Source organism: Cervus canadensis, chromosome 31 (assembly GCF_019320065.1).
Source record: "Cervus canadensis isolate Bull #8, Minnesota chromosome 31, ASM1932006v1, whole genome shotgun sequence".
Classification (NCBI taxonomy): domain Eukaryota; kingdom Metazoa; phylum Chordata; class Mammalia; order Artiodactyla; family Cervidae; genus Cervus; species Cervus canadensis.
In genome coordinates this window covers 5,688,319-5,704,107 of record NC_057416.1, presented here as the reverse complement: position 1 = coordinate 5,704,107, position 15,789 = coordinate 5,688,319, and the positions used below count along the sequence as shown (strand labels likewise).

Below are 15,789 nucleotides of genomic sequence, written 5' to 3'. Positions count from 1 at the left end.
AATACAAACCTGTGCTTTGATGATTTGCTAAATATATTACATTTTCTTTATTTTTTGGCAAATCTCCATATAGCAATATCTAAAAGATAAAATAAAGAGAAACATTATGTTGATATTTTAAAACATGAACTACAGTCACATACAAAATATGACAATGTCAAGACACTGACAAAAACATGATGTCATGAATAAGTCATCCACGATTAACAACTATTCGACTTCTCTTAGGAGCCTTCGAGACCATCAACAACAGCATATGACTAGAAAGAAGCTGAGCACAGGGCAGGTTAATGGTCGTTAAGAGAAACAATGATCAGTCATCCTCCAGAATTTTTACTGATTTCTCACAATATCTGAAGCCCTGTTCATAAGGTACATCGTCCTTCAAAGAGCCTACAGGGGGAGACACAGGCGTGCACACAGCAACTGTGATGAGACATAATGCAAATATTATGAAAACACAGTCTATTTTAAAGACCTGTCAACGGCAGAGCTGCAGTAGCATTTGTTAGGTGTGACAACAGTATGGGAGATGATGAAGCGATGACCATGAAGAGGGGAATGAAGGGATGGAGTGGCAGCGTCTGGGGCCAGCATGGGTGTGCCTGGCAGGGTCTCGTCACAGCCGGGCTGCATACAGTCAGGGAGCTGGCGCGAGCGGACCGGAGGGAGAGCTCAGCCAGAACGCAGTGTCCTCTGAAAGCCAAGCTAAAGACGAAAACTTTATCCGGGAAGTAATGGGGGAACTTGGATCCTGATTAGGACTCTATTATGACTCCATACAGAACTCCCTAGATGGACTTCAAGTGATCCCTAGGAAGGGGGGCTGCAAGAGGGGGAGGGGGTACAAGCAGGCTTCAACTCCAGCTTCCATGCTTTATGTCTTTAAGTGGGTGGTGGGTGCGCAGGGGCTCCTTACAGGAGTCTTTCTGTAGTTCTGCATGTCTGAAATACTTCACAGTAAATCATTTAAAGAAATTGGGAGTATATTTTTAAAGGCTTCAAAGGAAATGTCTCCTAACAGTGTAATTTTTTTATTCAGGGCATTTGTTTCCATATCTTGTCATCATGGATTATTCAAGAATATGAATTAGCTACAGATCTATCTTTTTCCTGATGCTAGGGAAAACTGAAGTCAAAAGGAGAAGGGGGTGGCAGAGGATGAGATGGTTAGATAGCATCAGCCACCCAGTGGACAAATGAATTGGAGCAAACTCCAGGAGAATTCGGAGGACAGAGAGCCTGGTGTGCTGCAGTCCATGGAGTCACAAAGACATGACTTACAACAACAATTGAACAACAACTATCTTTTTAGATAGGCACAGAGATTGTCTTTTGAATGCAACACTACTCATTAATATCTTAACAACAGAACAAACAAAAGGACTCTGTTATCTCTGTAGATACATGTAACTAGATGACAGAGTTCTGGAGACCAGGGACTCAGAATGAGATCTCTATTATCTTCCTCAGAAAACCATACAGTGCTATGTGGGTCAGTCAGTCAGTCAGTTCAGTCCCTCAGTCGTGTCCGACTCTCTCCAACCCCATGGACTGCAGCACGCCAGGCCTCCCTGTCCATCACCAACTCCCAGAGTTCACTCAAACTCATGTCCATTGAGTCGGTGATGCCATCCAAGCAGCTCATCCTCTGTCGTCCCCTTCTTCTCCTGCCTTCAGTCTACGTGGGTAGTATGTGTTTAAATATTTGCTCAGTAATTTTTTAATATAAACATCCCCTCTTGAGCCTCACTCCCCCCACCCCCACCATCCGACCCCTCTAGGTCATCACAGAGCACCGAGCTACTTGCTCAATAATTTTTTATTAATAAAGTCTATCAAGACCAAAACAAAAAACCAAAATCAGTGACTTGATCCATGCAAGGTTAAAAAGTGGAGTCTTAGTTTGTGAGCGATCTACCCTCTCAGCAATGAGCCAGAGTTGCTTTGGGAACTCTAGGTAGGACTCACTGGGTTCAAAGCACTGCGACCGAGAACTTCTGGCTTGACTTCCTTGGACAGGATACTCACAACGACAAGCTGTGGTTTAATTGATTCAATCGGAAAACCACTCTTTGGAGACCTGCCTGCCCTCAGGCCGAAGGCAGTACTCAAGCCACCCAGGCGACGCTCCTTCCCTTTCACTTCATTAAGAGACCACAGCCTTTGAAGGCAGCTGACAAACAAGTTATTAAAAGGATTTTTTTCTTAGTTTGATTGTGGCAGTCATTTCATAACGCATACCTATGCCAAAACATCACAATGAATAACATGAATAGGTAGAATTTTTATGTGTCAAAAACAAACTTAAAAATTTAAATAATGGCTGGAGAAGGAAATGGCAACCCACTCCAGTACTGTTGCCTGGAAAATTCCATGGATGGAGGAGCCTCTAGGCTACAGTTCATGGGGTCACAAAGAGTCAGACACAGCTGAGCAATTTCACTTTTACTTACATCATTTACTAATGCTTTCTCTTCTTCCCTGCAACCAACCTGGTCCAAACTATCACCTCACTTGTGTAATACCCTTCAACCAACTTCGTTCAAACTATCACCTCACTCATGTAATACCCTCTTAATCAGTTTCCCCAGATCTGTTTAAAAAAAAAAAAAATTTAAATAATGGGTATTCACAGGATGATAGTTATCAATCATACAGAAAACATAGCACTGCAAACTTTATTTCCTATACAACTAAATATATTCCACTTTAAAAGAAAACAAGCATGGTGAGGTGAAAAGAAAACCACAAATGTAACACAGTCATCTAATCTCATGACAAACAGTCTCCAGCAGTGAAACCGGTCAATACACGCACCGGCAGCAGACCGGCATTTGGCCATCACCTGGTCCAGCGCCACAGCCTCACACGTCAGCAGGCCTAGCACAGAACCACCACGCTGCCTTGATCGGTGACCCGTGATGAGTCAACAGCACCACTTAAGAAGATCCCACACCATCACTACTTGGGCTGAGTCCACATACTATATGCCACATTGGCCTTAAAACATCAGGTTCCTACTTTTGTTTACAGACACAACCATGAACCAAAAAGCTTTGCAGGAAAGCCACCTCTGCTTTCCCTGAGGCTCACTAATTTCCCCCATCCTTAAATAGCTTCCAAACAACTGACATTTTCAAAATGTAGTTTGATTATCTCAATAACAAAGTTCAACAGGCCCAGTGTTTAAAAACAGATCTTCAGTGGTATCTAGAAAAGTAAGACAAGTAACAAATTCTGGAGGGCAAAACAGGTCAGCAAAATGTGAAAGAAACAAAATCTTAATTCATAGCCACTAAAGGGAAAATAAATGCATAGTTCATACTTTTAAAGATTATTCTTCAATATGCATCTCACTGAAATAAAAGCTATTTCCAATTGAGATGCAAAAGAAGATGGTAGGGAGGGGGGATCAGGATGGGGAATACGTGTAAATCTATGGCTGATTCATATCAATGTATGACAAAAAAAATAATAATAATAAGAAAAGTGTCAAAAAAAAAAATAAAGCTAGGACAGAAAAGGAAAAAAAAAAAAAGAAGATGGTAAGCCTCTGACATGAATTAGGATCTCAAAGCAGGTATTTGTATTCAATGCCTTTAAGGTTTTTTTTTAATTTGTCACTATAATTTGTTTGGAATTCAACAGAAATGAAAGTTACAAAGAACTGCCCTTAATATTTGAAAATGTAAAAGCTCTAAAAGCAAAGTAAGTGAAATGATGAACTGCAAACCTTACTGCAATAGATGCAGCCCTTGATTACTAAGTACTTCAAGTAAATATTGATTAGCCAAAGAAAGAAATACATGATTGTAATGTTTATGTACCAAACATATGGGCATATGTACAAAAGACTCTTGAGAGTCCCTTTGACTACGAGGAGATCAAACCAGTCAATTCTAAAGGAAATCAACATTGAATATTCATTATAAGGACTGATGGTGAAGCTCCAATACTTTGGCCACCTAAAGTGATGGGAGCTGACACTTGAAAACACCCTGATGCTGGGAAAGATTGAAGGCGAGAGGAGAGGAAAGAGGGCAGCAGAGGATGAGATGGAAAGACAGCATCACCAACTCAATGAACATGAATTTGAGCAAACTCTGGGAGATAGTGAAGGACAGGGAAGCTTGGCATTCTGTAGCCCATGGGGTCACAGCACTTACAAAATACCCATACATTTACATTGTTAAATGACTCTATGATTAATTAAAAGCCACCTGCACTCTCTCATTGCAGTCATCTTAGATCAGCTTTTTCACATTTATTCACCTCCTCACGGAAGCCCTCCTGCCTCCTAATAAGCTGGACCCCAAGATTCATCACTTCCCCTTTTGCATCACAGTAAACCCTGTCTCCCTGTGTACCCCTATCTCTAGTTCACATCACATTCCCCTTGAGACCCACAAGCTCCTCAGGGGCAGGGACCTCATCCCCGTTCTGCCCAGAGCCCAGCACCCAGGTGCTTTTCAACAGATGTTCACTGAATCAACAGGCTGCATCTGTATTTCTCACAAGTGGATAAAGCTACGCCTCACTTTCAGCAGTAAAGGGTTGGGGTAGAAACAAATACTTTAAATGCACCAGTGACTTATTTAAGGCATCATGCTGTGAGTCTTCTGGTACATGTATTTCAAATCACAATCACTTCACTGGCAGGTAATTTGTTCCTTCAAACAAGGCACATGAAAAACATGGCTTTTTTGGTTCTTCCTAAGTTTCTGAGTAATTTTAGGTTCATCACAATTGTTCATTTTGGGGTTCATCAATATTTTAAAAACTCATGTAAAATCCCTCTAAAGAAAAATAACAATGTTCTCTTTTAATTTTATTAACTTAACAATGAAAATGCTCTTCGATTACCTTCACTGTGACTGAAACACACTAGTTACAGCTCTGCTCCAGTCAAACAAGCTCGTTTAGGTTGCACAAAGAAAGCTTTCAGCTGACCTGGGTTTAGGCAACACTGTCCTCTCACCTGGATCTCACCTTTACCTTTCTTTTGGTTTGTTCCCATGATTTGTAAACTACTTGGAGACTCCCTCATTTGTACCCTGAAAAGGGATGGCAGAATGGAATCTAAAGTAATCATGTTTCTCACACAGTGGAATATCCACCCAACAATGTCTTGGGGACATAAAACACAGTATACTTTCTCTTCAAAAAACAAACAAAATTCTTCATTTATCTCAATATTAAAAAGCAGAGACACTACTTGCTGACAAAGGTCCATATAGTCAAAGCTATGGAAAAGTAGTCATGTATGGATGTGACAGTTGGACTATAAAGAAAGCTGAGCACTGAAGAATTGATGCTTTTGAACTGTGGTGTTGGAGAAGACTCTTGAGAGTCTCTTGGACTGCAAGGAGATCCAACCAGTCCATCCTAAAGGAAATCAGTCCTAACTGTTCATTGGAAGGACTGACGCTGAAGCTGAAGCTCCAATACGTTGGCCACCTGATGGGAAGAACTGATTCACTGGAAAAGACCCTGATGCTGGGAAAGATTGAAGGCAGAGAAGAAGAGGGCAACAGAGGATGAGATGGTTGGATGGCATCACCGACTCAATGGACATGAGTTTGAGCAAACTTCAGGAGGTGGTGATGGACAGGGAGGCCTGGCATGCTGCAGTCCATAGGGTTGCAAAGAGTTGGACTGAGTGACTGAACTGATCTCAGTAATATCTATTTTCTTTCAGCATGCAAACTGAAATACAAATTTAAAAAAAAAAAAAAAAAAAAACTTCCTTCACTGTCCTTCAATATACATGATGCTGTAGAAAGGGCTCAGAATATCCACCCCAAAATATGCCACTTTGACAAGAGGATTATTTTGAGCTGAAGGCAACTGAGAAACAGCACACACAGCTCGCTGTTCTCCCCCTAAGCTTCCCTTTGTAAAGGTGACACTAAACTCCACTCATCTAAACACCCTTATCGTGTTTCCCAGGGACCATCCCATCATTTACCAGCTTTAAGAACCCAACACACCTCTCCTCTATCTAGTTGTGTCTCCACAGTCTATTGTCCTTTGTTATTAATAAAATGATATACACACCCCTGGGCTGAAGAATTCCATGGACAGAGAAGCCTGCAGGCTATAGTCCACAGGGTCACAAAGAGTCAGACAGGACTCAGCGACTAACACATATACATCCCTGGGCTGAGTCTAACCACCTCTTATGGTTTTCACTTCTTTTCTGTGATGCTCCAATAAAAACACGCTTATTTAACATGTAAAATACTAAAATATTTTTTAAATACTTACATCAATGGAATTTGTATGCCTTTTCTTCTATTGTGACGTCTGTCAATTTAATTTGTGGGCCCAGCTACAGAACATTTTGCCTCCTCTATGCTGCAATATAATCATTATTAAGACACAAGCAGAAATGTTCAATTCACACGAATGAAGACGGGGATTTGAATCCTAGTCCATCACCTTACCAACTTTATGAACTTCAGCACAAGTACCTAACCTCTCCTTGCCTTTTTTTGTTTTTTGTAACCTGTAAAATTAATGTAATAATAGTAACTACTCCCCACAGGTCCTGGTGAAATAACCGAGACCATGTAAACTACTCCACGTTATTCCTAGTAACGCTTCCCCCAAAACGGTAACTGCTGCTATGAGTAGTAATGTTAGTCGCTCAGTCATGTCTGACTCTTTGAGACCCCATGCACTGCAGCTCACCAGGCTCCTCTGTCCATGGAGTGGGTTGCCATTCCCTTCTCCAGGGGATCTTCCAGACCCAGGGATCAAACCTGGGTCTCCTGCATTGCAGGCAGATTCTTTACCATCTGAACCACAGGGGAAGCTCATGTTGTTATTATTATTATCCAATAAGGTGAAATTGTTCACTCAAAACTGTGTTAAATGATGAATGGATAAGAGAAACAGATATCTAGTTTATCTTCCTTTAAAAAAAAAAGGTCTGATTATGTAGAAATGCAGCTATAATTTCAGCATAAATAAGTTCACATATGTAATTCACACTGTGATTATTTATAATTATTTAAAGTGAATTTTTAAATGTATTTCTATGTCAATGAAATACATTATTTCAAGATCACACACAAGATTTCTACTGTAATACACATGAAACGATGGTCTTTTTCTGCCCAGTTTGAAACATTTCCCTGAACAGGAAAAGTATGATGCCCTTCTGAAACAAGGTTAAAATATAAACATAGTCATTTATCTAATAATCAGTATAAAAATAATTATTATGCAACATTTAAGTGGAACCTTACAAATCACAAAGCTCTCTTTATACAATATATTCATCACAGGTATCGCTTGATACTGCCTTCATTTACAGATAGTGTTTTTCCTGAGTATCTGTGATGGATCTGTCATTGAGCTAAGCAGCTTCACATATTATCTCAGTGTTCAAAATAACAGGAAAATCAGAATTCCACTTAAGAATGAGAATACTGAGTTGAAAAATTGGTTTACTCAAGTTAACAGAGAATGGCAAAGAACTAGGAATTACACCAGGTTTCTCACGCAACATCCAAAAATCTCTTGAATATAACAAGTTACCTGTAAAAATTCCAAATAAAAATTGTCAAATGAGAAGGAGTCCTGTGTATTAGAAGCTTATGCAATTTTTTTTCACTTTGAACATTAACCACAAGGAGGTAAGAAAGCCTTGAGTAAAAATTTAAAAACTGACATAAAATGTTTTCCTACAAAAACACAAATTAAGAATGGGAGCAAAGCAACATGTAAACACATGAGGAATTGGCTTCATCACATAGCATCTAACACAGAAGAATCACCTTCCCCCAGTGAAGTAACCACTTGTATTCAGTTATACTCCAGTGTTTCCTCCACTCTTTGCTCATTTTGTCATTTTGTAACATCCCATTATACATTCATTATTTAAAAAAAACTGACTTCTTTCTAACTGCTAAATTGTATGCTGGGAGCAGAGGCTATTTTATCAATGGAAACGGTGCCTCACATGTGGTTAGCACTTAATATCACCCTGTTTCCAGGTATCACCCCCATCATTTCTCTCTGCTTCTATCACATACACTTACACACACATATAGCCCTCTAAATCTCCAGGCAACACTTATTTATTTGGGGTTTTCATTGCTAATTCATGGAAAGAAGCATAGTAAACAAAATAAACCTGACAGAACTGGTTATTTTTAAAAATTGCAAAGAAGTGCAGGTTTTTATTGACAAGTATACAAAAGTATCGATACTTTTGTATCGATACTTTTGTATTTATATTTTGTAAGTATACAAAAGTCTCTATATTGCTAGCTGTTTCAGAACTCCTTTTATAAGGTCTCTGACCTTATTCTCAGTCTTTGGTCAACTATTAGGGCCATTCAAGAGCCCCCATGCATTAAAGTGAGATGTGCCCGCATTTCCAAAGAAACACAGATCGGCGTCCCTTGCAGAGTGCTCTGCCCTTTTGCTGAAAGGGAACCATCAAGTCAAGTCGCTCTTGCCACCTCCAAGGAGCTACAGTCATGGAAAGGGGACTATATGTATATACATTACAATATGCCCCTGCTATGTTAATATTACAGGTTAATGTTACACGTAAGTGATCCTGACATTGAGATGGGGTGAGATCGTGACAATCGAAGAGGAAAAGTGCCTGAGCTGGAAGAAAGCATACTGAGAAGAGCAGCGCAAAGGCGGATTCTTGAGAAGGCACGGTGAATGGGGGAGCGGGTGCTGGGAAGGAAGCAGCAGTTGCGCAAAAGTGAAATCAGCGAACAGAAAAGCTGGCCAGGGCGGCACTGTGACAGCCTTGAAGGCCATGTGTAGGAGTCTTCATTTTTACTCAGTTATCAACGGAATAAAACACAGCATGTTACTCCTGCTTGAAGTATAAAAGCTCAGAGTGGTTCCTAACAATTGATACAGCCTTCTTGAATAATCTAGCAGAGTCACAAAGACTCTATAAAAGACTCTATAAAGTCTATAAAACTAGACCAATTTAGGAAAGAGGGAGAGTAAACTGTATATACAGAGAGTCCTCTTTTCTTTTGTTTTCCATCATAATGGCACAGAGGTGTCCCCAAAGGTTAGAGTATATTTAGTGCTACTATAAAACCCATCCAAGAAGTTAATTTAAAATGGAGGAGTCTCTCCACAATTCATACATTTATTTAAAAGCTCCTGGTAGAAATCCAAAGTTACACACCAAACTGTTGCAGGCTGGAGGAGGGAGTGTAGATAAGGGAACTTTAACTGTCTCAAAATCTTTACGCAGTGTTTGAATATTTTATTGCACCTGTAACTTAGAAAAATAAGGTAATTAAAAAATTTTTATATGGATGCAACCCAAAATAACTGTGTTGCTTATAGTCCAGGATTGGTATTTCTAGACAGTATAAAAACAAGGTTCTAATTACACTTCTCTAAGATTTTCTTATAAGTCTGTTCCCTGGCCGGACTTAAACTGTGTTAGATTGGAATCATATTTGATTGAGAAATGTTTAATTTCCTCTTTCAAAGGCTGTGTCATTCTACTTAAGCATCTTCCGGGTCTGTGCCTCCTAGCTAAACTGAAGGTAGTAGTCTAAGGTCTTTAAAAGTCTTCACGAGGATGATAAATATGTAGAGAAAAGAGAAAATAAAAGGAGACAAGGAAAAATTTATATTCTACATAGGACCACTGATACTTGAGAAGAATCTGGGCAACATTTTAGCAGAAATGCAAAAAGAATCCAAACGTGATAAAGAGCTTGGACTTGTGAGGTCCCTTCTCTGATTCTAAACACACGTTTCATTCTAATAACTAAGCTGCTTTTACAAGCTGCATGCTCAGTCCTGTCTCACTCTTTGAGACTTCATGGACTGTAGCCTGCCAGGCTCCTCTGTCCATGGGATATTTCAGGCAAGAATACTGGAGTAGGTTGCCATTTCCTTTCTCCAGGAGATCTTCCTGACCCAGGGATGGAACCCGTGTCTCTTGCATCTCCTGCATTGGCAGGAGGACTCTTGAGCACTGCGCCACCTGGGAAACCTGCTTTTTACAGGATACAGAATACAAATTTATCTCATTAAGAGTTTAGCACTACTTTTGAGGACACGGTGCCACCAAAATAACTACTTATAAACGGCCTCCAGATATGAAGGCCTTGAGGGTTTCTGAGGAACTTGAAACAACCTTTCAAGTAAATGTATAAATTATTAGAGTATTCTAATTGGACACATTATATAAACATCAAAATCTTAGACTTAATTCTGTCTTACTCCTAGTGTTATTTGAACTATTTTATATTTGAAACATGTCAATTGAAAAACTAAATTTATTTCATATCAAATTTCATATTTGACTGTTACAATGTATCATGTTAGCATTTAGGGAGGTAGGGATTAGCAGTCATTAGTGTAAAATCTATTTTAAAGTAAAACAGTTGTTACTAACTGATTTAAGCAGGAAGAAAATGGTAACTAAAACACTTAGGTTTTAATGAGGAGGCATGTTGCCTATCACTATTTATTTCGGTCTGCAAATATCAAAGTTCAGTTTTTCATCTGTTCCAGTAGAAGGAGGAGAAAGTGCAACATTTTTTTAAATACACAAGAAAAATGAATCCTGACATTTAGAAGATTATCACCAGATACTGGTTCTTTATGTATTTATAAAAGGATGTCCGATGGTCTCAAGCATAATTCAAAATTTTATTTAGCATGCGTGGGTCCTTGATGAAGTCTGTTAGGAATCCTTGAATTGAACAGAACTGATCAACAGACTAAACTCTTAAAAAACCACATGCTGAGGTCTATACTGAACAAGATGTGAGATATACAACTTCAGAAACACCGGAAAGTTCAGACCCATTTTTAAAATAAGAAACTTATTATACAAATTACTTCAGCCATATATGTCGTATTGCATGGGACATGTTACACGCTTTTAACCAAAATTAAAAAACAAAAAACAAAAGAACACTGTAGGTAGAATTATTTTTCAAAGAGGTAAATGACTGTGTTATATTGTTTTGAGTCTGTTTCCCAGCCTGCACCTACTAACATATGATGTAAAATTAAATATGTATCATGACAAAACCATATGTTTAGACAACTGTGGTGAAGTAAGAACACAGTGGGGAAATGACTGTTCTGAATTAGTGAAAATTTAAATGAAGCCCATTGTAAAAGTCAAAGATCAGCAAACCATTATCCGGAAAAGCAGTCTTTCTTTCCTAGGAAACACAAATACTGATTTAAACAGAGGCCCTGGCTTCTAGTTCCCACCCCCCAAACCTCCAACTGGGGCAAGTTCAGAGTCATCAGGCATTAACAAGGCAACTGCAAATTCAAAATAGTAGCTGGTGGACAAGAGGGTATAAGCAACAGCACTAGGGGGTAGTAGAAAAGACAAAATAATGCCTTCCCACTCACTCCAATCCATCCGCAACAAGAAAAGAAGAGGGCCGGGTATAAGGAAAACCAAGAATTAAGCTCCATTTCATTCCCCTCCCCCCCCCCCCAAATTGGAGAACAAAAGGAAAATTAACAATTTTTTCCCACAGTTGCTATTTTTGTGTAAGACTTCAAAAAATTAAATAAAAAGGGTGTTCTACTTTTGTTTGTTTTACAAATTTAATCTACAAATAATCCATTCTCTACAGAGAAGGAAAGGAACAGAAAGACAAAAAAGATTAGCCACACACTTAAGCCTAGTCAAAGTTGGCAAGAATGTTATCTCCGGTAAGGCTTCTACAGTAACAAATGTATTACTTTTCATGCTCAGCTTTCAATCATCCTGCAAAAGAACGCGAAACACAAAGTTGCACTGCCTGTCCAAAGAGTAACACCAATCTGTCTGCAGAGAAGGTCTCCGATTTCTAAGAGCGCACTTTCGAGTTCCAGCATGACCATCTCCTCTCAGACCAAGCGCCAGAAACTGTCAACTGCCTGCCCTACTTAAATGTCCATCTGCACCGACTTCGCCAAGCACGAGACAGACAGCTACAGAAGCTGGGAGACGGCGAGGGGAAGCGGTTGATCCCACTTGTGGCCCTAGAACTGCGTTCCTGCAGCTATACCTAGAGACTCGGGGTGCCCGCACCGACGCATCCGGCCAGACCCCGGAGCGCGACCGTGAACGTGGCGGGCGAGGATGGGGTGGCGGCACGTGTTCCCAGGGTCGGAGGCTGGGAGATGCGCCCGCGACCCCCCACCCCGCCGCCGGGCCCCCGACAGCGACAGAGGCGGCGGCCCGCGCGCGGGGACCTCACCTGCACCCCGGTGTAGTTCTCGAAGAAGAAGAGCACCATGCTCTGATAGACGCAGTAGAGCCGGTCGTCCACCGCCTGGTAGAAGCGCGAGGGCAGCAGGGCGGAGAGCAGCCGCCAGGCGCCCCAGGCCATTATGTAGGTGGGCGCCGTGCCCAGGAGCACGGCGGCCGGCAGCACGCAGCGCACCGAGTGCATGTGGAGCACCAGGGACAGCAGCATCCTCCCGTCTCCGCGCGCCCGGCACTCCGCCGGCCCTGCGATGCCCCGCCGCCTCCCGCCGCCGCGAGGCCCTCGCTCGCCGGCCAATCAGCTGGCCGCGCCCGGCCCCGCCGCCGCCCTCTCACCTCGCCCGGCAGCCCGCCGCACCTGAGACGCCCGGCCCGCGCCCGCTCGGGCCTCCGCCCCCAGCCGCATGGGCCGGGCCGCCGCCGGAGGGCGGGCGCGCTGGCGAGCGAAGGGCGGGGCGCGCTGATCGCGGCCCGAGGCAAGGGACGCCGCGGCCCTCAAGGGCTGGGGAGCTCAGGACCGCTCACACCCCATGACCCTCTGCCCCGGCCGGGGGCGGGGCTCCGCGCCAACAACACGCCTCCCGATAGGCTGTCCGTTGCCATAGTCCCCCGCCGGGGGCGGGGGCCCGCGGCAAGAATTCGCCTCCTGATTGGTTGAGCCCTGTACACGGTTGAAACGCAACGGCTGACCAGCCGCGTGGACGGCCCTGTTCAGGCTACTGCGCATGCTCCAAAGGTCTCCCAGCCCCGCCCCCCTCTGGGGGCGCGCACGCGGGGGCGACGCGGTGACTGGCTGTAGGGACGCGGTGAGGTTGGTCCGGGCCGGTGAGGGACTCGGGTGGCCGTGCGCCCCGTGGTCGGGCTCTGGGCACAGGTGGGCTTGAGGAGACGCCCCACCACCTGCTTGCACGTCCGAGGGCCCCTGGACGCCAGGATGCGTCCTCGAGCCGAGACGTCCCCTTCCCCTGGGGCGCACAGGTGAAGCTCGGCACCTAGAAGGTGCTGCACACCCTGGCTGCCTGGCTGAGAGATTCGTCAGGCCGGCTGGGTCAAGGCCAGCAGGAGACAATTGGGGTAGTTACAGAAGAGCCACAGGGGCTCTCGGGGCTCTCGCCCTGGGTTCTACAGTCAGGCCGCGCTTCCTTTTCACGGCGGCGCCCACCCGCTCGCTCGCCTCGGCTCTGCTTCTGCTCCCCGCCGGGGTCCCAGGACCCCGCTTCCTGCCCTTCACTCGCCCTCTAGCGTGTGTCCGAATCAGGTCCCTTCTTTCTCATCACTGTACGTTCACGCGTAGCTGGACAGCCTTTTAACAAGGTTCATTAGTTTGTCTTATCAGATTCACTCTTATTCTTTTTTTAAATTGTTGGATGCCAAATTTTGTTTTTAAACTTTTTATTTTATATTGCGGTATAGCAGATGAACGGGCTTCCCTGGTGGCTCAGATGGTAAAGAATCCGCCTGCAATGCGGGGAGACCTGTGCTCTGATCCCTGGTTAGGAAGATCCGCTGGAGGAGGGCATGGCAACCCACTCCAGCATTCCTGCCTGGAGAATCCCCATGGAGCCTGGAGGACTACAGTCCATGGTCCAAAGACTCGGACAGGACTGATAAGCACAACACAGCACGTAGCAGATTAACAATGTTGTGATAGTTTCAGATGGACAGCAGCGGGACTCAGCCATGCATATACATGGATCCATTCTCACCCAAACTCCCTTCCCTTCTAGGCTTATCAGATTCACTCTCGCTTCACTTTCCCAGGCCTGGCTGTTTAATGTCTTCCTGATAGCTTATGCTTAGCCTCATTTTTTGTGTAGTTCTTGAAGGTACTGGCATGGTGGTGGTGGTTCAGTCGCTTCAGTCATGTCTGACTGCGGCCCCATGGGCTCCTCTGTACACGGGATTCTCCAGGCAAGAGTACTGGAATGGGTTGCCATGTCCGCATGGACGTGTGGAATAAAGTACTGACATACTTCTGTGACCTTCACAAAAATCTAGGACATCAGGGCCGCTGTTTTATTGTTATGAAAACAGATTCCGAGGCCTTCTGAATTCTTCTACCGTCCTTTGACTACAGTGCGTGTGGTTTACTGTGTAATCCTTTAAGTGAAAAAAGGAAAAACTTTTTTTTTTTTCTGAATGCAAGCCTGTGAAAGTGTCTGACTCTTTGCAACCCGAAAGGCTGTAGCCCACCAGGCTCTTCTGTCCATGGAATTCTCTAGTCAAGAATACTGGAGTGGGTTGCCATTTCCTTCAATAGGGGATCTTCCCAACCCATTGATTGAACCCAGGGAAGCCCAGCCAAATGCATTTAGTGGCATTTCAGTGGAAAAGTGTAATCAGGTCCAGAACAGTGGCTACCTGATTTGACTGTCTGCACACAGTTGACATGGAACATGACTGACAAATGGTCACCCTGAGGGACAAAGCCAGATGAATGGAAATTGCTCAAGGAACAAGTGTTTGCACAGGTATATTGCCAGCAGGTAAGCATCCACGGTACAGAGATTTTCAACAGGATTTTCGGTCTTTTCTTTCTTTTTTTTTTTTTTAATATGGAACACTTCATGAATTTGCCTGTCATCCTTGCACAGGGGCCATGCTAATCTTTTCTGTATCATTCCAATTTTAGTATATGTGCTGCCAAAGCGAGCGCTCCCCTCTTTCTGTGGAAAGCAATGCCCAGTGAGAACTAGATTCGTACTGGAGGGAAAAATTCATGGGTATGGAAAATGTGCACAATCAGTGGTGTCCCCATGCTTCCTTGAATTAAATGAGACCAGACATCTGTACAATTAGGGAAATGTATGAAGGGATAAGCTTCCCTGGTGATTCAGAAGGCAAAGAATCTGCAATGGAGGAAAGCAACAGAAAGAAATCTTCCCAATCCCTGGGTTGGGAAGATCACCTGGAGAAAGAAATGGCAATGCTCTCCAGTGTTCTTGTCTGGAGAATCCCATGAACAGAGGAGCCTGGTGGGCTATAGTCCATGGGGTCAGAAAGAGTCGGACACAACTGACTAAGCACACAGACATGAAGGGATAAAACTGGTTCAGTGTTAACATTATAGTCTGTACACATGAAGTCAGTAAATGTGTGTGATATGTGTAAATATGTTACTTCTTGTGGATTATCCCTGTATTACTGTTGGTCACCAGGTTGTAAAGTTTTGTGCAAATTCTGGCATGGGGACATTGAGAACTTGAGCTGCCCTTGTTTATATCCAAACTCGGCCCCTTTGATTATCCTCTGTGCTCTGCGGCCTCCTTATCTGCAGACTCCGTCACAAACTTACTCTCCTTTCTGCCTGCCCACCTCTTAGGCTGTACTCAGTCCACCCCTTCTGCCTCTACTTCCTTACCTTGTACATACTTTAACCCTTTGCAGTGGGGTGAGCTTTATGTAAAGGGGGAATTCACGGTACCATAGGGACATATAATAAGGCGATCTCATTTTGTCTGGGCACATAGAAGCCTTCTCAGGTAGAGTTGACATGAAGTTCTAGGGGGAGCTTGCCAGGGTAAAGCTAGGGATGAGGAAGAAGCACCTTCCAA

The 15,789-nt window shown here is 43.4% G+C and overlaps 1 protein-coding gene and 1 non-coding gene across 2 annotated transcripts in view; both read right to left on the bottom strand.

Moving 5' to 3' along the window:
- AGPAT5 (1-acylglycerol-3-phosphate O-acyltransferase 5) overlaps window positions 1-12,794 on the bottom strand; it is a 42,540-nt gene extending 29,746 nt beyond the window's left edge. Inside the window, exons 1-2 of the mRNA XM_043454314.1 lie at window positions 12,228-12,794; window positions 10-79 (exon numbers count right to left, since the gene is read on the bottom strand). Coding sequence (XP_043310249.1) covers window positions 10-79; window positions 12,228-12,446 — 289 coding nt within the window. The 5' untranslated portion in view covers window positions 12,447-12,794. The remainder of the gene's footprint in view (window positions 1-9; window positions 80-12,227) is intronic.
- Window positions 12,795-14,784: 1,990 nt separating this feature from the next.
- On the bottom strand, window positions 14,785-14,891 carry LOC122432661. Its single transcript, XR_006266925.1, has one exon. It is a non-coding gene; the product is annotated as a U6 spliceosomal RNA (small nuclear RNA).
- Window positions 14,892-15,789: the final 898 nt, after the last annotated feature.